Raw genomic sequence first — 27,656 nt, 5'->3', positions numbered from 1 at the left:
CAACGTTTGCTTTCATTATGATGTACCTTATGTGTCATATAAGGTGTGTAATATCATCTTAAACGGGATGTTTATGGCTGTTTTCTTAAATTCTATTTTTTTTTAACCTTGGCCGATAACTTAAATATGTCTAACCGTTCTGTAGGTTAACATTTATCATAATCCACCCTGGGTGGTAAATTGTTATTTAATTGTTAAATAAATATCGAGGAAAAACAAAACCAATCCATTCAACGGTGTTTTGTCAGACTGTCTGATATCAATTTTATTTGGTCGTCGTCTTGGTGACATTTATTGTCTCATATTTGTTTTCTTGGGAATATGACTATTGAGTTGGATTGAACTGAGATCGGGTAAACGTTGGGAATTGATTTGACTTGAGCTCGGTCTTGCGAATTTGATGGTGATCATTACTGATATTACTTTAATTTCACCACCTTATCGTTTTATTTATTGTGTGATCCGCTCTTATTCCCCTGCGATTTAATTCGTAAATTATTGAATTAAGCAGTTACTTCTGCTTGACTTGAAGTGCTCTTAAAGAGTTGATGGCGATATTTACTGATTTCACCTTATTTCATCACTTCATTGGATTTATGGTGTCATCCATTTGTAATGCTCCTGCTATTTAATTAGAAAGGTTTTGGACTCTGGAGCGAATTCTCCGTTACTTGGCCTTTGTCTACCTTGTTCCACTTACAGCTGTGAGCATTTCTTATACTGTACTTACTTTGGTGGGGAATTTTATCTAACGTTGGGCTCTGGTTTTAATCCCATTGATATTTAGATCTCCGTGTTAATTGATTTGGTATTGACCCAGTTCTGCCCCTTGTATGGTGAATTCCCATATGAATTATTATATTGGTGGGTATTTCCTTGATTTTCTGTCCTTGATAACTTATGTACCCTGTTCTGTGTTAACACCGTACTAAGGAATTGGTATCGTTTCTCTCCATTTATGTTTGTGAATGTATTTAATTGATTAACTATTTGCTCCAGCTTCCTTGGGCTATTAATTCCAAATCATCTCATGATTCACTGATTTATTTTAACTTGGTGTAATGCTCATATTCCGTTGTTATTAAATTCGACTATTTCAAAAAATCTAAGCCTTATCCTTTCATGATAAAGGTTGTGTACTATATTAATTTTACAAAGACCGGGCGAGTTTGCCATGCGCGTAGAGGCGCCCGGCTGTGAACTCGCATCCAGGAGTGCGTTCGAATCCCACTGTCGGCAGCTCTGAAGATGGTTTTCCGTGGTTTCCCATTTTCACACCTGGCAAATGCTGTGGGCTGTACCTTAATTAAGGCCACGGCCGCTTCCTTCCAACTCCTAGGCTCTTCCTATCCCATCGTCGCCATAAGACCTATGATCATGATTGCAATGATCCACTATAAAGGCACTCTCTCCATGTTTACTCCTTTGAGGTAAGTTGGCTTGCCTTTTACTTGTATTAGCTTATTTCATTTCCTTTGATTTACTGCTTCTGTGTGGTGTCTCTGTGAGGTAATTTATAGTTTGGTTTTCTGGGTGTCAGTGTATTCGCACAGTGTGTGTTATTTAGACTTGGATGCTCTCTGTGCACTGTGATCCTTACTTCTGCTTGACTTGAGATGGTCACCCAGTTCGTCATTGTGCCATTTTATTTAATTATATTTAATTGATCTCCTTATGTGTTGCACGTTACAGTGTAAAATTGATTCCACCTATATGTCGCACGTCACAATATGAGACTAACTTTAAGGAGATGGACCAGGAGCTAATGGTGATACACACCGGGCGAGTTGGCCGTGCGGTTAGGAGCGCGCATCTGTGAGCTTGCATCCGGGAGATAGTAGGTTCAAATCCCACTGTCGGCAGTCCTGAAGATGATTTTCCGTGGTTTCCCGTTTTCACACCAGGAAAATGCTGGGGCTGTACCTTAATTAAGGTCACGGCCGCTTCCTTCCCATTCCTAGGCCTTTCCTATTCCATCGTCGCCATAAGACCTATCGGTGTCGGTGCGACGTAAAGCAAATAGCAAAAAAAAAATAAAAAAATGGTGATACTATGTTCCTATAGGCCTAACTCTACTGAACTGCCTCAGGGTCTCACAACTTGTAACGTATGACCTATTAGTTTTATCAGCCTGCAACCTTGCAAGATGGCTGCTATACTCTATTCGGATAGACCTTAACTAGAGGGCTGCCTCAGGCCTAGAAAACAAGGGAGAATTAAAAATCTCTCGCAGAGGTGTACTTTTTTAAAATAAATCAGTATTTGCTTGAATACGGTTGAGCTCTTTATATTTTCTTTTCGATCAAGCTACATTACACGAGGCTTTGAGCGTTGACGTTGAGCGTTCTTGAACTCTCTTCTACAATGTTTGCATTGAAAAATTGTCCTACAAGATATCTCATGACTCTTGTGATAAGATCAGTCCGTGTCGGTGCGACATAATATATATATATATATATATATATATATATATATATATATATATATATATATATATCGTAAGAGCTGGAGGTGCGATGGGATTAGGATCAACATCCGATTCCTTGATCCACAATGAGCTGATGAATGAAGCAAAACCTCAAAATGGATAGTGTGCGGGTTGTTTTCAATTGCATTAAGGATACATTCTTACGCATTACCAGATGTCACTGGAGCACCCGGATATGGCGTTTTTCTTCCGGTGGTGGTGATTGTTGTTTTAAGAGGAAGAAAATCTAGGTAACCATCCTTTCTGAACAAATTGACAGGAAAGAAAATGAAAATAAATTTAAAACTATTTATCAAACGGGGGAATTTGCAAATTAATTTTCACCAACAAGAAGAAGAACAAGTATTTTAATAAGCCGAAGGGAACACTGTAAACATGAAATTTAGAACCCCTAGATTAGTCCAATCTCGCACATAAACCGAATGGCGAGATCAGCAGTCATCGGCTAGTATAAGTTCGAGGTCTCCAGCAGACCGAGGTTCCGTCTTAGGCCAGAGAGATCGGCACACTCTAAGGATCTGGGCCGCGGTGAAGTCGGCGCCACAAGAACACACTGGGGGGTCTTCTCTCTTCAGGGGGTAAGAGTGCGTACACCTTCCATGACCTATCCTCAGCCTAAATGAAACTACGGCCTCTCTCCGTGAAGGCCGGAAAGAGCACTGCCACGCGGTAGTTGTCTTATTAATGGTTGGAAATTCGGATAGCTAGCTATACCGATTCCCATGACGCAAGATGGTTGGTCGTACAGTACCTGAGAACAAATATCCATAGCAAGTACATTCACAGGTCTTGGAGGTACAGCTTCCTTTCCAGGTTCATCCGCAAGTTCATTTCCCACAATCCCAATGTGGCTTGGAAGAAACGCGAAAAATATTTCGGTGCCAACATTACAGAACCTGGCTAGAAAGTCGTGAATCTGCTATCATTGGAGATCCCGATACGGTGGCGCTTTTCCAACCAACATTGTTTCTCGCAGGCGACTTTCAATCCTTCAAAACATATTCGCAGTCGGTAATCTTCGTCCAGAAAATCGTTCTTGGTCGAGCTCCCCGTGCGTAGCGTCTTGCTTCTCCGTAGAGATATATCATACACACGAAATCCCTCGAATACAGAGTGGTTGCGTATACAAGAGCTATGACTCGAATGTGCATACAGGTTTGCCTCCTACAAACATCACGGTCTGTTGACGAATCGTGTCTCCCTTGAGCGTAACCATTTCCAGGGAGTGATCATATACCTGCTATTTGATTGAACGGGTCCACTACAACGGTAACAATGACATATCCAATGATTTTGTTCGTAGTCGGTGTCCCCGTAGTGATATTTATTATATCTGCTTTATTTGTTATATTTATGTGGATATATGAGACATCAGGGAAGTGAAAAAAAAAAACGACCTTCATTTCGGTTCTCTTCTTTCAAATTTTAACTCTTGTCTTGCGCCAACTTCGACTACTTCAATCATAACCTAAAAAATTTTCATTTAAAAAATAGCGCACTGTGCATATAAGTTTTCATTTGTTTTCCGATATTGCGCTTTTTACTACATTTTTTTCTTCTCTCTACAATTGTTTTTTCAAGTCAACTGTTTTCCAAGAACTTAGCAGGAGTACAAGTACTCATTCAATTATACTGATTTGCGTCGTATATTTTTATATACGTACTTAACTTCCCGCAACCGTGACAAATTCTGGACCTTCAAAACATTCTCCACTCTACTTTGGCGTTCGACCGCAGCGCATGACCTTGAATGTGCCGCGTTGATCACCAGGAGCTGGCGGCTTTCTACTACAAATCTATTCGTCTGCGACTTCAAGTTATTTTTGATCTTCGTATATTAGTTGATAGTGTTGTGACTTTGTGCATGACAGAATGTGGTGTCGTGTCTTTGTGCCTATCAGAGTGTGAAACTGACCTCCAATATTCATAAATATTGTACATGTTTTTATGGCTGATGATGACCTGGACTAAGGTCGAAACCGGTCCCATTTAAATAGGAATGTGATTACTGCATTTCTTTCTTTTAAGTATTGAATAGGTTGAACCTCCTTTTCAATTATTTAATTTTTAACATCAATAATTTCAATACGGAACAATGAAATTTTTATCTTTAAATTCATGTCTCATGTCATTCATTTCGTTCCATTAGGGGCCGATGACCTTCGATGTTAGGCGCCTTAAAAACAACAAGCATCATCATCATCATCATCATCATCATCATCATCTACAGTTAGATGGCTCTACCATCGATTTGCTAGCTCACTCTCACGCACCAAAAACAAACCTAGAACTTAGGAAACGTCATTTTTCTTATTGGTAACCATTTTTTGAAGACTGTATATTTTTTATGTAGCGAAGGTGTCAACACTTCAGCTGGTTTCTCCTCTACTGTATTCTGAATATCAGATGCTTGTAAATATGTTCTCTAGCCAATCAAAAGTGGGGTTGTGTAGAGGAATCCAGCCTATCAGCAAAATGTGGTTCAATTTAATTGGGAAGCTTCCCTTTACAAAACTACATAAGCACGACACTTTAGGGCCGTCTTGTCTGAATTGTTCCAGTGTCTGGGAGTGTGACTTGACGGAGGCCTAGGAGGCAGGGGCGTGGCCTGCGGGTAGTTTGAGGGGAAGGTTTTAGCCGTGTTCTTATAATGTAATTTTGTAAACTGGTGGATTAAATGTAGGATTTTCGGCGAAGTGTGAGGACTCTGTTTCTATTCCCTACCGGGAAATATGTTTGTAATGTAAGAGAAAGAAGAGTGGTGACCCTCTGCCGTCTCCCATTCAACCTTGCAATTGGGCGACTAAAGTTTTCAAACTCTAAATTTTGTAAATCTCGTCTTGGCTTTAAAGGTTCCTCCTTTAGTCACCCCCTTGTAGTATGCGATTAACCCCTGTATCTTTGGGCCGTAAGCCCACTTAGGTTTTTAGAAATTCTGTAAGGAGTGTTATAGTTTCGTCTCCTTGCCTTTTGTTAATGGCCGGTTATGTGCAACCTTTTGTCTTTTACTCTTAAGGCCATGTTGTATCGGTAATTATGCCCCTGTTTATCCTGTATTATCCATAAGGAGACTGTTCTTCGTTGCAACTCAAAACGCTTGTTATTCACTAAACCAACCATCGCAAGGGGTAACCTAAGTCTAGTAGTAGCCCACGTCTTGGACGCAGCATATGCCACTGCTCAGAACCCAAGTGATGTTCCGTTCGCCAAGTAAACGCCAGCAGTTTTATAGGCGATATCAAAGGAATATAAAATTTTAGAACTAATATTAAATAGTACCAAATTAGAAAACTCAAGTGAGCTAACGGATATCAATAAGATTCCGTGAGGCGGCAGGATATTCAATAAACCTAGTTAGGAATTAAAGATTCCTTTAGTTCAGTGGGATAGTCCCATTCTATCGAGACAGGCAACAAAGAAAAATACAATGACCTTACTTTTATATTACGATTCACATGGCAAAGTTGCCTGCTCCGAAGTAAAAATGCGTCACAGAGCTGAAAAGCGCTATTCCAACTATATTAAATTCTCAAAGATGCGAGACTGTCCCCGACAGTTCCTGCAAGAGAAACACGTTAAAACATGATAACGGAAATAACATTTACCTTATCCTCATCAGGCTGGAACTACCCCTCTTTAGGGCGAGAGCTCGAACCGACCACGTCCCCTCTGACTGAGAACGCTAACCTCGCGTCTTCGGATATCAGTTTGCACGCAGCACCCTTCCAAAGCAAGTGAACCAATCGACCAATCACGTGCAGAATTTTAATGAGCAGTCTTCGTATCTTCTTACATTCGGTGGAATATTTCCCACACTCTCTGACAACTGCCAGAACACCGACACTTGCCAAACCCCAGAATTCTTTCTGGACTAATTTTCACGCTCTACAAACCAGAACACAGTAAACAAGAGTTCTTCCTGGCACCAGCTGTCACCTTTCTACATCTTACTGAGCTGTACAAAACTTCAGAACAAAGCTCCCCCCTCCCTGTACACACGCAATCACAAGGATAATTTTGTATTTGTATTATAAAGCAGTACAAAGATGTTAGGTAAGGTCCAATAAAAACATTTAATTCCTAGCAGGTTGCATACAGTACATTCAAGAAAGAAATGGAGCAGCTGATTCGTTACGTATTATAAAGCTTTAAAATCAATTATACGATTATGTAGTTACAAGTTCTAAGAATCCTCGTCATCACTTACCTTTGAAGAGTGGAGAGATGCGGAAGAAGGATATGCAACCCTGACTACAGAACTGCCCCATGGCGATCTCCATGAAGAAGAGTGGGATGCCACATAAGACCAGCATAGTCAGGTATGGAATGAGGAAGGCGCCTGTGAACATACAAAACATTCACAGTTCCACTGTTTAGAATAATACATACATTACATAAAGAACAAGCATTTGGACATGTAAACGTTCTTACAGAGATGAAAAGCTCTCTCCAGTTTGGTACACCTGGCTTCAATGGCTAGATCCTTACTAACATTCTCCAAGATATTTCTAGGAGTTAGTCTTCTTTATTACTGTATCCCCGTGTGGGATTGAGTTGGATGCATCTCTGACGGTCGTGATGAACTCCGTTTTGTTAATGGCAATCCTCAATCCCACTTTAGCGGCTATTTGACTGAGGGAGGAGAGTTGGCGTGTGGCTTTCTCCATACGTGATGCTAGGAGGGTGAGGTCATCTGCTAAAGCCAGGCAATGATTGATGTTTAACTTGTCCTTCTTGAAACCGATTCTCAACCACGAGTTGTCGGATAGAGTTTTCGTCCATTCACGAATCATCTCTAGCATGCAGTTGAATAGAATAGGGGATAAAACATTCCCTTGCCTAACATCTGTTCTGATATCAAAGCTTTTTGATAGTTTTCCTCTGAATTTTACCTTTGACTTGGTGTTTGCCAAAGTAGCCTTTACAAGATTCAGGGTATTATTGTATAGTCTCAATTCAGCAAGTGTCTGAAAGAGAGATTGTCTATTTATGGATAGTGGTGGTGATGACTTTCTGGAAGTCAATGCAAATTGCCATGAAATGTAAAGAAATCATATTCTTGTAAGTGAGAATAGTTTTGAGGTTCAGGATCTGTTCCGCACATGATCTTGATTTCCTAAATAATCCGGCTAGATATTCTCCAATGCAGGAATCCAATTGAGCTTCTAATTTTGAGAGAATTATCTTGAAAAAGATCTTGTAAGTCACCCAGTGAAGTGAGATTCCTCTATAGTTGTTTAAATCAGACTCGTCTCCCTTCTTGTCCAGAGGGTGGATGATAGCCGACGTTCAATTACTAGGTAGTTTCTCTGTTATCCATATGTCAGATACAATCTCATGAATACATTGAATTGAATCTTCGCCTGCATATTTCCACAATTCTGCGATGATACCATCTACACCCCTTTCCATTCGCATCAAACTTCGACACTATACAACCGTAATAACACCTTCGTTACTGTAGGTATGCCTCAGAAAGTTTGAACATGATCAAGAAGGGACAACTCAGGAATATGGAACTGAAAGAACGAAAGATCCTAAGAAAAATCAAGGGCCCCATTAAATAGGGAGGTGAATACAGAAACAGGCATAACAACGAGCTTAACCAATATTTAGAGATCATAACATCAGCAATGAGAAAGGGGAGATTTGTACGGTCACATAGTCAGAATGGACAACAAGAGGCTGACCTCAAGAATCTTCAACACCATTTCTAGAGGGAAGGGGCAAATGCTAAATGGATGTTTTTTTTGCTAGTGGCTTTACGTCGCACCGACACAGATAGGTCTTATGGCGACGATGGGATAGGGAAGGTCTAGCAGTTGGAAGGAAGCGGCCGTGCCTTAATTAAGGTACAGCCCCAGCATTTGCCTGGTGTGAAAATGGGAAACCACGGAAAATCATCTTCAGGGCTGCCGACACTGGGATTCGAACCCACTATCACCCGGATGCAAGCTCACAGCCGCGCGGCTCTAACCGCACGGCCAACTCGCCAGGTGCTAAATGGATGAAACTGGTTCGAAAAGACCTAGAATTTTTAAAAACTGATCCCAAAGATATATTCAACAGGGATAATTAGGAGAATGCTGATCAGAACATCCGACACTCTCCAGTCACTGACAGCTATGACATTGCGTCCTGGGTTAGGAGTGAAGTGGACTTAGGAAAGGAAAGAAACTCACAGCGCAAAGGTGAAATAATACTGGGCTAAGAAGAAAGCGCACTAGAGTTAGGAACCACATGGTCCACGGAGCCTCAACGAAACTAGAAGAAATAACAAGCATTAGATGACAGCATTAGGTAATACAGTAAACGCTCACTATTTCTGACTTCATTATTCGGAATCCGCGATCCATTCGACTCCTTTTCATCGTGTAGTAAAACACCGCAAATAGTTTCCTAGTCAAGCACACGGAGGACATTTCGAGATACACTGTTCACTGAGTTCTGAATTGTTTACTTTTCTCTCTTATTTAAAGCGGAACCGGACCCGAAAAATATGAAAAATCATAGAGAGTTTCCTAATTAATTTGAGATATAAACCACTAGAATATCTGTTTGAGAAGTGCAGTAAAATAATTTTTGAAGTGAGCATTATAACTGGTGAGTGGACGTGCTGAAGCACACGTATGACAGACGTAAAAGATGAAATTCAAGTTTAAATTTGTAAGAATCACAGTGTACATGGGAGAATTTTATGGGTTAGACAGCCTGTCTATGCAGATATATGCGTGTGTAGAGTGTGGTGACTAAATTGTTTGATTTGGGAGGAAAGAATGTAGCAGTTCATTTGTTTGGTTTACACATTTGACTTGGTGATGTGTTCCGATATATCACGTAACTTATCACATCAATATGGGATGAAATACTGGTAAAGTGTTTAAAAACCGTTAAGATATTGGAAAAACTAAGCCTAAATTAATTCCTAGCGCTGAAAATTCCACTATTCACGTGAACATAGGAGTGGAACAATCAGTGAAGTACTATCGGCAAAGAAACTAAGTGATCTTCATAAGACATGCAAAACTTAATTAGAAAAGTGTGACAACATGAATTTGAATGAAGTTATTAATATAAAACTTTTGTTAGATATGTTGGAGCAAAATGTTTTCTGCAAACAGTGTTTTAGGCTAGGAATGATTTCGCTCGTGTGGTGCAAGAATACAGTGGTATGTAATGATGTTCTTTAAACTCTGATTCCCAAAAGTTAATATTTTGCAAATTCAGCGCACTTTCTCTCCGAAACTACTGAAGGTAGAAACACGAAACATTTACCACTCAAAAACAGATTACATTTTTCGTGTACTTCAGTTTTTAACAACGTTCTTTTTCCAACGTGATCAGGAAACATTATTCTCACAATGACGTCTGTCCCGAATCTGCCACAAACATCTGTCGTTTAGTGCAGTGAACGAGTGTGGTGGAGAGGGTTGTCTTAAGAGGGTAATCATCTTCTCCAAACGCTTATCCGAATGAAAATGGACGTGGTCCGACACTTCCAAAAAAGTAAAGGTATAGGCAAAGGAAGGGTCAAGAAGTGCGTGAAAATTGAAGACACCATGGGCTTCGTAAACCTAATACAGTTGGGGTCACGTGAGAACAAGAGTTGACCAAGGAAGGTCCCACCAGAAAGACTAAAATGAATATAAATTTAAAACACTTTATTGAAGGGAAGAATGTGAAAAAATTAAGTGAAAACGTGAAATTTAGAACCCCTTGGTTAATCCACACTCACACATAAAGCGAATGACGAGATCAGCAGTATTCCGATTATCGGCTAGTATGAGTTGGAGTGTTTCAGACCGAGGTTCCGTCTTAGGCCAGAGAGATCGGCACACTCTGTGAGTGGGGGTGGTGATTACTGTTTTAAGAGGAAGTAAAACTAGGCAACCATCGTCTATATAACACTAACGGAAGGGGAAAGTGCTGGTGGGTGATTACTGTTTTAAAAAGAAGTACAACCAGGCAACCATCCTCTATAATAATCAGAGGGAAAAATTGGAAGGGATCCGACACTTCCAAAAATGAAGATATCGGCCGGGCCGGAGATATGCAAGGGCCACGAAGGGCGTAAAAAGGAAAGACTCCCTAGGCCTCCAGTGCTCTAATACCGTCGGGATCAGATAAGAACAAGAGTTGACCAAGGGAGGTCGGATAGGATAGATGAAAGTGAGATGCCTGGCAGAAGTAAGTGGAAGCAATTCCAGGATTCAGCTAAGACCCCCATAGTCGCCAACCCACGCTCCAATGTTCAGAGCACCCGGGGCCCCATTTTAGTCGCCTCTTACGAGAGGCAGGGGATACCGTGGTTGTTACTCTACTGCCCCCGGGGGGTAGATTAGGCCAAAGAGATCGGCACACTGTGTGAGGATGTGGGTCACGGTGAATTAGGCACCACAAGAACACACTGAGGGATTGGAGGTGGGGGCTTCCATCTTCAATAGGTAAGAGTGCGTAGATCTTCCATGACCTATCCTCTGCCTATGGCCACTCTACGTGCAGGTCGGAAAGAGGACCGCCACACGGCAGCTGTCTTCTTAATTGCTCTCAGCTTGTTTGGAGTTCGGATAGCTAGGCACTCCGATTACCAGAATGCCAAGATTGTTCGGCGTAGGTGAGAACAATTCGTAGCAGGTCCAGGGGGTAGAAGACCCGCTTCATTTGCAGCTTCATCTGCAAATTCGTTGCCCGCAATCCCATCGTGACTTGCGAGCCACGCGAATGTTGTTCTGGTGCCAGTATCACACAACCTGGCTAGAAGGTCATGAATCCGTCGCACAAGTGGGTGTTGTGGGAAACAGAGACTGCAGAGAACTTAACGAGTCTGTACATATGAGAAAATGGTGTATTTCGTCTCCCAGTACAAACTGCAGAGCTTCTAAAACAGTGGAAAGCTTCGACATGATACACACATTGCGAAGCGAGATCTTAGTGCTAAGATCATCGGAGACGAAAGAGCATCCTACATTTTCCCCGTTGTTAGAACCATCCGTAAGGACATGTCGTGTCATTGTGAAGGTAGTTGAATGTTCGATATGCGTCTGGAGAGAAACGTGTATTATTGTAAGCTCAAGTTTTTTTAGTTATATATTATACCAAAGACTTTCTTTCTTACCAAGGATGTATTTAAAACTAACAATGTATTTAAAACTAACAAGTCTTGTAAAATGGGAGCTTCTTCGCCCGTGTCATTTATGAAGCTCTAAAGCTTATACCGTTCATATTCTTTTCCGAATCTCTATTTTGTTAATTTCAGTTGTTGTTGTCGTTGTTGGATTCTTTGAAAAGAAAATAGATACCTAAACAGAAAAATAGAGTACATTTAGCAAATACATTCCAAAATTTAAATATTTTGTATGGGCATTCGTTCAGTAGAGTAGGCCTTGCCGTTTCGTCCCCTCTACTGCTCTTGTGACTCATAACTACAACCTATATATCACTAATAGTTGTCAGCACATACATACCTCCACCATTCCGGTAGCACAGGTAGGGGAAACGCCACACATTTCCGATGCCAATGCAGTAGCCCAAGCATGATAGTATAAACTCGGTCTTGTTTGCCCATTGCTCGCGCTGTGGCACAGAAGAATGTGATTCGGTGGTTTCTTGCTGTTTTTGGTACCCCTGCAAGGAAGAAATTTGTTTATTATGGCTATTGAATACAAGAAGCTGTTTGATTATGTCCAAGTTGTCTCGGGGAACAACACAACTTCCCTTTTATTTCTGAACATAAAATAAGACATAGCAAACTTTTATAGGCACCTGTCTGTGAAGACCGGAATACAGTGGTGGAAAATCACAATACAGGGTGGTCGGAAACAACGTGAACCTAGTGTATGTGCGTCAGAGAGTTGGTCATACTGGTAAATAATTTGTAAAAATAATCCGTTATCTCACCCCATTGTCGATTTATCGGCGGCTGAAGTTAACCAATCAGATCGCTTCGCGGGCAAATTCAAATAGGCTTCGTGAGGTGGTGTTGCTAAATCTGCAGGTGACAGGGGCGCACCAATCGACAGTGACTGGGTTTGCGTTGCAATGTGCATGACGGATCACATAGCAGCGTGGGCTTCGCTTGATGATGATGCTTGTTGTTTAAACGGGCCTAACATCGAGGTCATCGGCCCCTAATGGTACGAAATGAAATAACAAAGTTCATCCACTGACCAAAATAAAATAAAAAATGTCATGAAGAATGAAGGGATGGCATGAACCCAACAAAAAATAAAACAAAAAACAAACAAACAAAAACAGTGGATCAGACTCAAGAAAGGATCGCAAATAATAGTATTACGGACCAAGGGACAACTCATAAAGCACAATGACGCTTGATGTCTACAGGGGTGAAAAATCCACGTCTAAGGCCCCACAGAATGGTACATGTCGCGAGTAAAGTAGAACCATGGTATTTGTCACGTTGGGGTACTAATCAAAAGTAGCGAAGACTCACGGTGTTCCACACAAGATGATACTACTCACAAGTATTGTACTTCGTACAGGTAACGCAGACCTATGGTGTTTCTCACACAATGGCGCCACTCAGAGCCAACGCAAATCTAGGTGTACTAGTCACGGGTGCCGGTCCCACGGGCCCCGTGGTTTTCCTCACATAGTGGGTACAACTCACAGGCAACGCCCAGACCCGCGGTGTTGCTCACATGGATACTGGAAACCCCCCGGCCAGGCTGCTACTAATCACAAACCCATTTCGTACCGAATATAGTGGTACAACTTGCAAGTACAGGCAACCCATGGTGTTCCCCGCGTGATAGTACGAATCAAAAGTGGTTTCATGGTTCTAATTCAATCATCCCTTAGTCGCCCCTTTTAGTCGCCTCTCACAGCAGGCAGGGGGTACCGTGGGTGTATTATTCGTCTGCGTCCCCCACCCACAGGGGGTAAGGAGAGAGAGAGAAAAGAAGAAGGGATCGGTCACTTCGAAAGATGAAGTAATGGACGAAGACAGGCAAGGGCCACGAAGGGCGTGAAATGAAAGACTCCCTAGGCCTCGAATGCTCTAATACTGTCGGGGTCGGAAAAGAACAAGAGTTGACCAAGGGAGATCGGACAGGATAGACGAAAGTGAGGAGCCTGGCACAAGTAAGTGGAAGCAATGCCAAGACTCAGATAAGGGCCCCGTGGTCGCCAATCCACACTCCCAAGTTGAGAGCCCCTTGGGCCCCTGTTAGTCGCCTCTTACGACAGGCAGAGGGTACCGCGGGTGTATTCTACATGTGCGTCCCCCACCTGCAGGGGGTCCAGCGTGGGCTTCAGCCGGTGTCACTTGCTGTGGTGCAATCCTGTTCAAATTCTTCCCCTGGCGAAGTTTTTTCTTTGATTGTTGCTCTCAAGCTAATCTTAAGCCACATGGAAATTTAGCAACACCGCCTCACAAAGCCATTTGAATTCGCATGCGAAGCGATTTGATTGGCTAATTCCAGCAGCTAATAAAATGACAACGGCGTGAAATATCGAATTATTGCTTTGAAATTATTTATCAGTATGACTAACCCTCTAACGCTCGTATATCCGGTTCACATTATTTCCGACCACCCTGTATTTGCCATCATAATTTGGACAAATATATTTACTCCAGGTGGACTAAAATTATCTTGTGCAATGAATGAACACTGTAGACGTTATTAGGTCATTAGCCACTGGTTATATTTCATGGCTAACTTGTTATGGTAGTTTTTTCTTGCGATGTTTTATGACTGCAAATTCACCTCAAGCTGACAGAAAATTAAACTCGACAACTACTTATGTGACATGCATGCTATTTCTACACCTACTATCAACATAGATAGGTACAAAGTTAAAATCATTATATTTTGTATTAGAATTTTTGGTAGGAAAAATTTAAATACTGCTATACAAATTTTCATAACATTTGTCGAATATTTTATGGCCTATTTTTCATAAATAATCCGGCCCCGTGGTGTAGGGGTGTGCCTGCCTCTTACCTGGAGGCCCCGGGTTCAATTCCCGGCCAGGTCAGGGATTTTTACGTGGACCTGAGGGCTAGTTCGAGGTCTACTCAGCGTACGTGGTTAGAATTGAGGAGCTATTTGACGGTGAGATAGCAACCCCGGTCTAGAAAGCCAAGAATAACGTCCGAGAGGATTCGTCGTGCTGACCACACGACACCTAGTAATCTGCAGGCCTTCGAGCTGAGCAGCGGTCAATTGATAGGCCAAGGCCCTTCAAGGGCTGTAGTGCCATGGGGTTTGGCTTGGTTTGGTTTGGTTTGGTTTGGTTGGGTTTGGTTTGGTTTGGTTTGGTTTGGTTTGGTTTGGTTTGGTTTGGTTTGGTTTGGTTTGGTTTGGTTTGGTTTGGTTTGGTTTGGTTTGGTTTTTTCATAAATAAAGAGGCACATCCACAGTGCATGGCCAATATAATTGCACATTAAAACAGTATGCCAAATTTCATTGGTCTATCCATACTGGTTACAAATATATTACGTATATATTTTTTCTTTGAATTGCTCTCTTGTTCTACTTTCTTCCATAAGCCCATTAATATTGATAGCTCCCCATCGAATTCCATTTCGTTCGCCAAGTTGTTTCCAAAGAGTCCCTCGCCTGTCAAATGGGAGTGGGACTCCGTTACTCCCATAGGTCCGATGCTTGCTTAAAATGTTCTGAGCTCGGTAAATTCATGAAGCAGAATGCTACCCTACTTGCACATAGTCCAAGTGAGGATCACTTCTCTAACGGTTTATGGACCACCGGTGAATTGTATAGTCCTAGCCGCCTGAGCATAAGGAGGGCCATGACTCAGAATATGTCCGAGATGCCCACTCCCATTCCATAGCAACTGGTATCCCGACTCTCAGGACAACTTACTAGGCCACTCAGCCGTCGCCCATGGTTCACGAACTAGGACGTGACTACAGTAACCCACACCATGAATGAACACCACACCATAGATGAAAGAAACAGAGCGAAACAAATAGGTGTTGAATCCAAAAAGAAGTCATGGGAAGATTTTGGCAATAACCTGGAAAGGCTAGGTCAAGCAGCAGGGAAACCTTTCTGGAAAGTAATAAAGAATCTTAGGAAGGGAGGGAAAAAGGAAATGAACAGTGTTTTGAGTAATTCAGGTGAACTCATAATAGATCCCAGGGAATCACTGGAGAGGTGGAGGGAATATTTTGAACATCTTCTCAATGTAAAAGGAAATCATCATGGTGGTGTTGCGAACAGCCAAGTTCATGGGGAGGAGGAAAATTATGTTGGTGAAATTACGCTTGAGGAAGTGGAAAGGATGGTAAATAACCTCCATTGTCATAAAGCAGCAGGAATAGATGAAATTAGACCTGAAATGGTGGAAGTATAGTGGGAAGACAGGGATACAATGGCTTCATAGAGTAGTAAGATTAGCATGGAGTGTTGGTAAGGTACCTTCAGATTGGACAAAAGCAGTAATTGCACCTATCTATAAGCAAGGGAACAGGAAGGATTGCAAACAACTATCGAGGTGTCCCATTGATTAGTATACCAGGCAAAGTATTCACAGGCATCTTGGAAGGGAGGGTGCGATCAGTCGTTGAGAGGAAGCTGGATGAAAACCAGTGTGGTTTAAGACCACAGAGGGGCTGTCAGGATCAGATTTTCAGTATGCGCCAGATAATTGAAAAATGCTACGAGAGGAATAGGCAGCTGTGTTTATGTTTCGTAGATCTAGAGAAAGCATATGACAGGGTACCCAGGGAAAAGGTGTTCGCTATACTGGGGGACTATAGAATTAAATGTAGATTATTAAAATCAATCAAAGGCGTTTATGTTGACAATTGGGCTTCAGTGAGAATTGATGGTAGAATGGTTGAAGATAGTACTTTTCTGCTTAACTGGTGATACTAAAGAATCATACATTTCGGAAGATGTAGCAATTTGGAGGTAGCGCTGAGAGGTGGTGGTGATTGTTGTATAAAAAGGAAGTACAACTAGGTAACAATCCTCTCTGCACAGCATGAGTGGGAACAAAACATAAAATAAATTTAAACTATATATTAAACGAAGGAATTTGGAAATAATTTATTAAACGTATGAATTTGGAAATAATTTAAAATTAAAATAATAATTATTATACTGGGGGTACACTTTTCCATCCCGTTGAACTGCGCACCTTCTAGGTCATCTGCGATATGAATTTTGAACTAATGTAATACAAGATACTTGGATCTCCAACCATTATATATCTCTACCATCGGCCTATGTGCCCCATCCGGTGGGATTAAGGACAATTAACTCTTGAGGGAATTTCAATTTTCAAAGTTTGTTAACCTTAGTTTCTGTAGCTTGTTTGTTTATGTGTCAAAGTTGTCAAAACTCCTATGGCTTCCTTCTTCCTTAGTTATTAACCAGTCACGAATTTTTGGAATATTTGCTCTATCCAATTAAAATTGGGGATGTGTACAAGCCTATCTGTAAAGAGTTCCGGAACCTTCCCCTCTGAGACGCTATAAAAGCTGGACGCCTTAGGGCCGTATTGTCTCCTTCATCGTTCCGGTCTCATGAGTGCGGCGTAATTGGGAGGCAGTGTCTGCCTGTCTTCGTTCGGAAGGCCCCAACTACTCCAGGTAATGGCAGACATTTCTTAACACGTGATAGCTCCAGGCAGATAACTTGAGGAGAAGGTTTCAAACTTCTTTTATTAACGTAAAGTTCTAAAGTCATAGTTTAAATGTAAGTTTTCGGCAAGTTTGTGGACTCTGTTCAAATCTCTTCTGGGAAACATGTAAATTAAGGGAACAAAGTGTGTTGACCATCTGTTCATTCCCATTCAACTTGGTATGGGGTGACTCAAATTTTCTAAACCTCTAAATTCATCACACTCCTTCGGTATTTAATATTTCTGATTTAGTTAGCCCTTTGTAGTATAGGCTAAGCATCTGCAACTTCGGACCATAAGACCATTTATGGTTTTAAGAGTTTTCCGAAAATGAATGCAAGTGTTTCGCCTCATAGCCTTTTGTCCATAGCCGTTCGTGTTAAACCTTTTATTTTTACTTTAAGGCCATTTAGAATGGGCAGTCATTGCCCCTTTTTATTTGGTAATTGTTTACAGATGAGTGTGTTACAGACTGCTGAGTAGAAGTGACTGTAAACACAATATTTGAAGTTTGTAAGGCATAATTTTGTAAGAAGGCTGTGCCTTTTAGGGGCTGGACTACAGTGACGTTTTGGAGCTCAGTCTCCTAGAATGTAAATGAGTGGAGCAAACGTGTCCCTGTATAGAGCTGTATTACCCATCCCTTGTAAATTATTGTTTCGGTAATTTTCTCTATTGTACCTGATTTTGGACTTCTGGTCCGCTGTTGTTAACAGAGCTGAGCTTTTGTTGTTCTATTTAACTATTATTTATTTCAAATCAGATATTTACATCAAAACAGAAAAGAAGGAAAGAAATAAAATTTCAAAATTTAGTGCTTTAACTTGCTCTGGTCATTTCCTTGTCCGCCAATTCACTCCAGCACCTTCTTTCGCTTCTCTGTTCAACGATATTCCCGTAATACCATTAATAATAATTATAATAATGTTTTATTAAGCCGAGAAGGGCACTGAAAAACTTGAAATTTTGAATCCCTTGATTACTCCACTCTCACACATAAAGCGAATGGCGAGATCAGCAGTATACCCGTCATCGGCTGGTATGAGTTCGAGTGTCTCCTGCATACCGAGGTTCCGTCATAGGTCAAAGAGACCGGCACACTCTGTGACGATGTGGGCCACAGTGAATTCGGTACCAAAAGAGCACGCGGCTATGCAATGGAAGAAGTTTGGACCTTTAATCTTTAGATGTAGCTATTCGCGACTTATGTGCCTCCTCTGGCGGGAGGACGGGCAATTATTTATTTTTAGGGAATTTAATGTTGTCTAAGTTTGCGAACCTGAAGTGTTTCTAGATACACCTGTATTATTTCTTAATATACAACTGCTACAGTCTTGTTAAAGGTAGGTTGTGCCTAGAGAGGCCAGAAAGTGTAACTTTTATTGAGCAAGAACTCTAATCATAAGTGTAAAAGTTAAAGGCTGTAAGGGTGTGAGAGTGGTGGTGGTGATTATTGTTTTAAGAAGAAGTACAACTAGGTAACGATCCTCTATATAACACTAATCAGAGGGAAATAATGGAAGGGGTCCGACACTTCGAAAAATGAAGTTATCGGCCAAAAGAAGACAAGGGCCACGAAGGGCGTGAAAATGAAAGACTCCCTAGGGCTCCATACGTAATACCGTCGGGGTCGGGAAAGAACAAGAGTTGACCAAGGGAGGTCGGATATGCTAGACGAAAGTGAGGAGCCTGGCACAAGTAAGTGGAAGCAATGCCAGGACTCAGCTGGGAGCCCCGTGATCGCCAAACCACGCTCCAAAGTTCAGAGCCCTTGAGGCCTAAGAGTGTGAGAGCGCAGTCTCCTTGGTAGAATTATAGAGCATTGAGGATCTTCACATGTAAAATATATTTGTGTGAATATTAAATGGTGCCTTTGGAAGGCCATAACTTGTAACCTTTGGAGCAAAGTGCTCTTGAAAATTGTGTTTTTAAAACCCTGGAAAAGAAATAGGGAAATTCCTCTCTTTGCCTATCTGTCTAAACGCAACATTAGTGATGTAGGGACCTTGTAAATAGGGAGCTGGAAGCTCGAATTTTGTAACTAACCTTTTCTAGGTTTTCTGTTTTTCAATTTTGTACAAAACTACCTCCGTACCTGAAATCTTGTTGTTTGTTAAAATTTAATATCTGAAAAGGAATATAACCTTTATTTTAAAGTTCTAAATTAATCTTTGTCTACCATAGATAGACCCATTCAAACCAGCACCTTCTTTCACCTCTCTGTGATCCACGAAAACATGGTAACAATTATTATTATTATTATTATTATTATTATTATTATTATTATTATTATTATTATTATTATTATTATTATTATTATTATTATTATTATTATTATTGGGGACCACCTAAGTGGAGCGGAAATGTCATGCTTAGTTGACTCGTGCGGATGTGGGTTCTGTTGTCCTTTAAAAATATCGAAAAGCAGCGTTGGAGTCACTCAGTCTACTACAGGAATAAGGAGCGCATTATTTCCTGAATGACCAGGTAAAGAGCTTGTCACTTTATTTCACTCACAAGGAAATTATTCCTAAGTGTTAACCTCCAAATCCATTCAAAGTTTACAAGCATGTTGCTGAGCTAGTCAACAGTCCAAAAGTGAAAACCATATGTGCCCAAATTAATATTTAATACTGTTCATTTAACGTTAACGGCTATAAAAATATGTGCGAAGGCGCGCTGTGTATTAGCGAGTGCCTATGGCAAGTCATACAAGTGTTGTCCCGGACTGGCAGTACTGAAACAGGCCCGGACGGAGAGAGATAGCGAACGAGTGGGGGAAAAAATGGAGGTGCATGGATGGCATTTTTTTATAAGACATAGAAAGAATTTCTAACAGGGTCTTACTTTCTTGAACCTAGTTACAATGAAGTGGCAATTGCCATTAAGAGTTTTTACTTATCTTTGTTATTGCTCTGAAAACGATTCCTGGTTGCAGGTTTGAAACACGTCAGCGTACAACAATAATTGTTACATGACCTAACATCTCCAAAATTAATACGATGTCATTTAGGGGTCGTGAAACTATACGTTTTACACATTTAAATAACTCTAGTGGTTGTTTGTACTGTCGACTAGCACGAAGATCTAGCTTCCTAATGATTGGAGCTTTTCGCCATCCTAGAAGCTCTGCAGCTCGCACTGGGCCACTTTCTCGTATATACCACCTCGTTAAGTTCTCTGCAGTATGTTGACATGTGTTTCCCACAATACTCATTGATGCGTTGTATTTATGATCTTCTAGCCAGGTTGTGTGATGGAGGCATCGGAATCATTTTCGCGTGATTCCCAAGCCACGTTGGCAATGCGGGAAATGAACTTGCGAATGAAGCTGCAAAAGAAGCGACACTTTTAATACCTACACCTATGAACGTACCTGCTACGGATATTTGTGTTCAGCTACGTCGATCCATCTTGGCGTCCGAATAATCGGAGTGGCTAGCTATCTGAACTCCCAACAAGCTGAGAGCTATTAAGAAGACAACTGCCGTATGGCGATCGTCTTTCCGGCCTACGCGGAGAGAGGGCGTACTTCTATGTAGGTCATGGAAGATGAACACACGCTTACTACCTGAAAAGAAGTGATCCCCCACTGTGTTCTTGCGGTGCCGAATTCACCGTGGCCCACATCCTCACACAGTGTGCCGATCTCTCCGGACTAAGACGGTACCTCGGTCTGCAGGAGATACTCGAACTCATGCTAGCCGATGACGGGAATACTGCTGATCTCCTCATTCGCTTTATGTGCGATAGTGGGTTAGTTAAGGAGTTCTGAATTTCAAGTTTTCAATGTCCTTTTTCGGCTTAATAGAATCGTTTGTGTTTTATTTTTAATTCCTTTTCAAATTACTCCATTCAATACAGTGTTTTTATTTTATTTTCAAAGTTATTTTTTCTTAATTTGTTCAGAGAGGATGGTTACGTTTATGTACTTCCTCTTAAAACAACAATCACCACCACCACTATAAGGGTAAGGTCAGCAACCTAGGGCGTACGTTGTTACATCACCACAGCCGCAGTGACAGAGTAGTGGGGCGTCAGCTCTCTAGCCCTCAAATGCTGAGTGGGAATGGCCTGGGCTAGGGATGAGTCAGTTGGAGTGCTGGTAGGATTCGATCAGAAGAAGAGTTCGCCGCGGACGTTATAAAATGAAAAAACAACACTCAAGGATACATCCGCGAAAAGTCTAGTATATTGTAAAAAACTATTCCAAATGGAACCACGGCTGTGATTTAACCCTGTATGCATACGTTGGAATTTCTCATTTAGAAAATATCGTGCCAACTTTTAACGATTTAGTGTTGATAAATAACAGTGACGTCAAAATTCACCTACGTATTGGTATTTTGAGAATTCGAGCACTGACACACAACCAACTGTCCTCGCCACGTTTCGCAACCTGTGGAAATACAATGGGAATAAGGCTGGCAGTAATGAAAGGAGAGCATCAGTGCTTCCACCTCACCTCAATCACGAGCGACTGCATGGCGCTTATCTCCGCATATTTTCACTACATTTAACGGGTTTTTTGTTTTTTTTGTTTTGCTAGTTGCTTTACGTCGCGCCGACACAGATAGGTCTTATGGCGACGACAAACGGTAAATAAACAGAACCAAATATTAATCTGAACATGGAGGATCTTCAATTTTGGAATGTACACTAGGTTAGCTACCCAATGTTCTGCTCTAAAAAACAGACTACGAAGACCAGGACTTTAGGACAGTACCTGAAATGAAATGGCGTATGGCTTTTAGTGCCGGGAGTGTCCGAGGACAAGTTCAGCTCGCCAATGCAGGTCTTTTGATTTGAGGCCCGTAGGCGACCTGTGCGTCGTGATGAGAATGAAATGATGATGAAGGCGACACATACACCCAGCCCCCGTGCTAGAGAAATTAATCAATTATGGTTAAAATTCCCGACCCCGCCGGGAATCGAACCCGGGACCCCTGTGACCAAAGGCCAGCACGCTAACCATTTAGCCATGGAGCCGGACAAGACAGTACATGTAAGAGAAAAGCAACGAGGACGTCCAAGTTTGCCATTTCTGGAAAAGGTTTATTCATGTCCACCAAAAATATCTAAGAGTAATCTTAACGATCTCCTCGACTTGTGTTCAACAAGTGTCGTTCCTAGAATTCATCACCAGTTCTTTCATAGCCTGCAAGCTCAGGATCAAAATAATGAGGACAAACAAGAGGATCTTAATGAAGCTAACTACGAATGTGAGGTATGTTGTGCTATGAATACAACAAAATTGGTTTTCGTTATGTTATTATGCAGTAAACGTTGTAGTATAAAGTGTGCTTGCGTTCATTTATGCAAATTGGTATTCATTCTTTCCCTTATGATTTCGATATAATGTTAGTGCTTCTTCAAGCTTGCTGGTATTATAAGGCCACAAGTGCAATTTTTATTAATATAAATCAATTATCTCAAATGAAATTGCATACATTAAAGCGTATGTATACCAAAGTGGAAAGTGTATAAACCGAATTAATTAATTTTAATAAACTGTTACTTTATTTTATGAATATTCTGATTTTGTCTACAAACAACAAACTTTCAAAGCTCCCTCGTGTAAAACTGAGCTTTCTTGAGTTGCGGCCTTGTTATTCTCAGTGTGCGATATAGCATTTGAGCCGAATCGGACTGTGACGCCTGGAAGACTTACTATTATTATTATTATTATTATTATTATTATTATTATTATTATTATTATTATTATTATTATTATTATTATTATTTTCTATTTGTTTTACGTCGCACCGACACAGATAGGTCTTATGGCGACGATGGGACAGGAAAGGCCTAGGAATAGGAAGGAAGCGGCCGTGGCCTTAATTAAGGTACAGCCCCAGCATTTGCCTGTTATAAAAATGGGAAACCACGGAAAACCATCTTCAGGGCTGCCGACAGTGGGGTTCGAACCCACTATCTCCCGGATGCGAGCTCACAGCTGCGCGGTCCTATGGATTATTATTATTATTATTATTATTATTATTATTATTAAAACCAAGCGAGCTCGCAGTTTAGCGAGGCTCTTAGTATCATAATCATACATTGGTTTTAGGTGGAATTCGTTGCACAAAAGTCTAACTTTTCATTCTACAATTTCTACATGATTTGGCACCAATTGAAACAGTGGCCACCTTAGTGAGAAGCCAGTTTTGATACCACACGGATTTCCCCATTATTATGAAATTAGCTTATAACTGCAGAAAGGCAACACAATTCACAAATTCACTTTTTATCAGAAATCAATTCTAAACGGGTAGACACACCGTTTTCTACTAAAAGGGAATTGCTGCTGTCATTTTTATAGGTATGGCAACAGTCTGAATTTTGCTTTTACTACAGATAGGGAACATGTCCGGGACTTGTTCCTTTTCTGCTGTAAACAGTAGTTCTAAAGCACTGCGACTTTGGAATTATGAGGAGAAAACTAAGGAAAGTAGAGAGGTATTATGAAACTGATGAAGTCATTGATCTGATTAAGGCTTCCTCAAAAATTCCCGGAAAGTTTACAGTCAAAAAAATGTCATTTGAAGATTTCATTGACTGTGGGGCTTGGTGGCCTAAGTTTTACAAGAGAACATGCTTAAGCAATGACTCTTATGGGAAACATGTAGTAAAACTTAACAAAATAACATTTTCAATTTCAAAATACCGCGAGATGCCAGTTTCTTCTGAGATGTCGGGGGAGATTGAGATTGATTGAATGGATTGACAAGTGATACTTTTGATTTACGAAACACTATAAAGGGCTTGGAACTACCAAATAATAAAGCCTATTCAGCTGTATTACACATCAACCACTCAAAAATTGAGGATATAAAGAAAACTTTGGTTTATATTCCGGAAGAAAAGCTCCGATTTTGGAATGAAATACGTGATGGCCTGTAACTACTTGTCTATTCAAGACGATCAACCAGCTGAATAAATGGAGCTCTTAAGTAGTACTGTACACCAGTTATGATATTAAAACAACAAAATAGCATTATGACAATAGTGTTGCATAAATAAAGCATTTTTCAAGATTTTAGAAAGTTTTTTTCATTTTTAAACCTCACTTACTACAAAGGGTCATGTCCATGTTTTGAAAACAATATTTACACTTAACAATAAATGTTTAACAAATTATGTATATATCCTTTAGAACCATACTAACTGTTGAATAACTATAAAAAAATTGAAAAACATGAGTTTGAAAATAAAATGTCAAAACAGTTTTATGTCATTCCTGTAAAATCAGGATTTGTGGACTTGTTGCATTTCTGCAGTTAGCGATTCAGTTATTATTTCTTAATTACACTTTTCAAATAATAATAATAATAATAATAATAATAATAATAATAATAATAATAATAATAATAATAATAATAATAAATGCATACAATGTATTCTCAAAAACATTGCTGAATAGAGTAGAATCATCACTTGAAAAGCAACTGTGTGAGTATCAAGTTGGATTTCGGAAAGGTAGATCTTGTTCAGAAGAAATATTTAACTTAAAATCCACAATTCACCATAGGATATTGAATTCAAAGGGCATTGTTGTGACTTTTGTAGATTTTAAAAGGGTCTTTGACTCGGTTGATAGAGAAACCGCGGATGAAACAATTCGTGAATTTGGAGTGAAAATTAAATTAGCAAACCCAATACGTGAAACGCTTACTGACACAATTTCAAAGGTTGTGGGCGAGATATCAAAACTGAGATATTAAGATAATTACAGGGGTACGGCTAGGTGACGGATTGTCACCCCTTCGATTCAACTGTGTTCTAGAGAAAATTGTAAGAATTTGGTATGTAAAACTTAAGGAACATAACATTTTGCCGGTAACTTTGGGGAGGAAAAACAAAGGCATTGAAATAAATAGCCTAGCTTTTGCAGACGATTTTGCTTTTATTGTCAGAAAACCTAACAAGTGCAACAACACAAATCAATCTCTTGGAATAAATAGCCAACAAGACAGGTTTGAGAATCTCTGTAGAAGAAACAAAATTTATTACAAATATCAAGAACGCTCCAAACGTTTTGGCAACAGATATTGGTCCAGTGGAAAGAGTAACGAAATTCAAATATCTAGGAGAAATGAATGAAGAAAATGGTTTAGAGAATCTGCAGTAGAAGAAAGGGTACACAAGTTGGAAAGAGCATATGGTAATACAAGTAATTTTGATAACAAAAAATGTCTATCTAAAAATAAATAAGGCATTACATTACAGTGGTGAAACCGGAATGCCTATATGCAAGTGAATGCCTGGTACTAAACTATAGATTAGATAAACTTGAAGTACTAGAAAGGAGAATCATGAGAAAAATCTTAGGCCCCGTGAAAACAACAGAAGTATGGAAATTAAGATCTAATGATAAAATATACAGGAACATAGAAAACACAACAGAAACCATAAGAAAAAGGAGATTGCAATATCTTGGACATATTTACGGAATGGATGATTCCAGATTACTAAAAAGGATTTTTATGTACATTTGAGACAAAAAGGCAACAAGAAGTAAAGAAAGATTTAGAAATGACTAATATAAGAGAAGAAGAAACTATGGACAAAGAGATTGTTAGAAAGAGGGTAGTAAGTATGGAAGGATTCCAAGGAAGATTGAACAAGAAACCTGGTGCGAAGTGGTCTGAGGACAGAAAGAAACAGCATAGTGAAAGGATGTTGGAAGGAACGGAACAGAAAACAAAAAAAAAGTATGAAGAATTGAATTGAAATTGGCATGTGGTCCCTAGCAGGCCTTATCGGAAATAATAATAATAATAATAATAGTAATAATAATAATAATAATAATAATAATAATAATAATAATAATAATAATAATAATAATAATGCAAAATTGTGAGAGAAATCTTGGGATCAAAGTACAAAAATGGAATCCATCCAAAGAGATCCAACAAGGAAGTCTACAGCAAAATAGAGAAAATTACCGACACAATCAGAAAAAGACGGGCACGATTTTACGGTCATCTGAAAAGAATGGACGGAAGAAAGTTAACTAAAGAAATCTTTCACTTTTTTGATTCAAACCCCAAAACCACAATTCCCTGGTTTAGAAATACCAATGAAGACCTGCAAATGCTACATATCTCAGCTGAAGACGCCCTTAACAGAGATCTCTTCTGCAAGAAAATATTGACGAACGGGCTAAACCGAGACGAGCAAACGAAGAGAAGACACGGTGCCCCTTGGACAGAGGAGCGTAAGCAGGCCCACTCACAAAGAATGAGGGAAATTTGGGCTCTAAAGAAGGCCAAGTTCAGTGTCAAATGCAACAAGACTTAACGTGGTCCTTGATGGCCCCAGCGAATTATATATATATATATATATATATATATATAATAATAATAATAATAATAATAATAATAATAAATCACGAAAATAATCGCAGACAGGAACATGATAATTTGGCAAAGAAATGTTCAAGGTTCAGTGGGAACTTCCCTGTGCTGAAATTGATAATTTGTTATAGACCTATTTGAGAAATAAAATATGGCCGTCATGTATCTTACTAAATGCAGGGTGTTCCTCAAGGGTCAACGTTGGTTATTTTATTCTTCATCTTCTATATTACTTGCCTACTAAATTAAACACGCCATTTGTTATACTGAATAATAATGATGTTCAAGATTTAATGGTTATATTAAGATAGGTTAGTAATGTTATTTCCCACTATCTGCGTATGTCGTTTCCTGAGACTCTGGGGGACTAGAGCTCTTCTACGTGCCAGTGAATCTAATCTATTGATAGGACGCTGGCGTATTTAAACACTTTCAATTACCTTCGGAGAGCTCATACAAAACCCACCGCTCTCGACTACTGGGGCCACTCGTTCTGAAGACATTTAGGCTACATTATGACTAAGTTTATGTTTGATTATAGTTACATTTAAGAACCTCTCTGCGTGCCTTTAACAAATGAATATAATACGACCAACATCACTCCAATTCTGTAGCATCAATAAAGTTTCATACCTCCACTTGCTTCTGCTCGACCGCCATGGCGCGTGGGCCGCAACCTACTACACGCTGTGTTCCTCTATCCTGGGCCACCATTAACTCCCTACGATCAGACTGTCGTCCTCTATTAACTTATATTTTGACTGCCGCTACGATCTCACTCTGCACTAACTAATAAATTGACCCCCTCTCTCTTCTTCTTAGGACGTGTCCAATATTTAATGTTCGGAGACGTTTCAACAGCCACCTTCAGAGCCGGGAACCTACTTTTCCTGAGCCCCGAGCCAGTCCTGTCTCTTGCTCTTAGTACTAACTAGAAGGAAATAAGTAAGACCGACAATTCGAATAATGAAGGGAAAGGAAGGGTTACGAAGGACGTGAAAATGAGAGACTCACTAGGAGTCGCAAACCTAATATCGTCGGAGACAGAAAGGAATTGACCAAGGGAGGTCGTATAGTAAGGATGAAAGCGAGGAGCCTGACGTGGCAAAGCAATACCAGACTCAGCTAAGGAACCCTGATCGCCAACCCACGCTCCCCAGATGATAATAATAAAAATCATGTAATTTGCTTTACGT

The 27,656-nt window shown here is 40.3% G+C and overlaps 1 protein-coding gene across 1 annotated transcript in view; it reads right to left on the bottom strand.

Annotated features, from left to right (window-relative positions):
• Nucleotides 1–27,195, bottom strand: part of LOC136872540 (sodium- and chloride-dependent glycine transporter 1) — a 189,994-nt gene extending 162,799 nt beyond the window's left edge. The window contains exons 1-3 of the mRNA XM_067146341.2: nt 27,094–27,195; nt 11,953–12,112; nt 6,696–6,827 (exon numbers count right to left, since the gene is read on the bottom strand). Coding sequence (XP_067002442.2) covers nt 6,696–6,827; nt 11,953–12,112; nt 27,094–27,174 — 373 coding nt within the window. The 5' untranslated portion in view covers nt 27,175–27,195. The remainder of the gene's footprint in view (nt 1–6,695; nt 6,828–11,952; nt 12,113–27,093) is intronic.
• Between the last annotated feature and the right edge of the window lie 461 nt (nt 27,196–27,656).

Source organism: Anabrus simplex, chromosome 4 (assembly GCF_040414725.1).
Source record: "Anabrus simplex isolate iqAnaSimp1 chromosome 4, ASM4041472v1, whole genome shotgun sequence".
NCBI classification, from domain to species: Eukaryota; Metazoa; Arthropoda; class Insecta; order Orthoptera; family Tettigoniidae; genus Anabrus; species Anabrus simplex.
The sequence above is the reverse complement of the archived record's forward strand: the minus strand, read 5'-3'. Positions and strand labels throughout refer to the sequence as shown.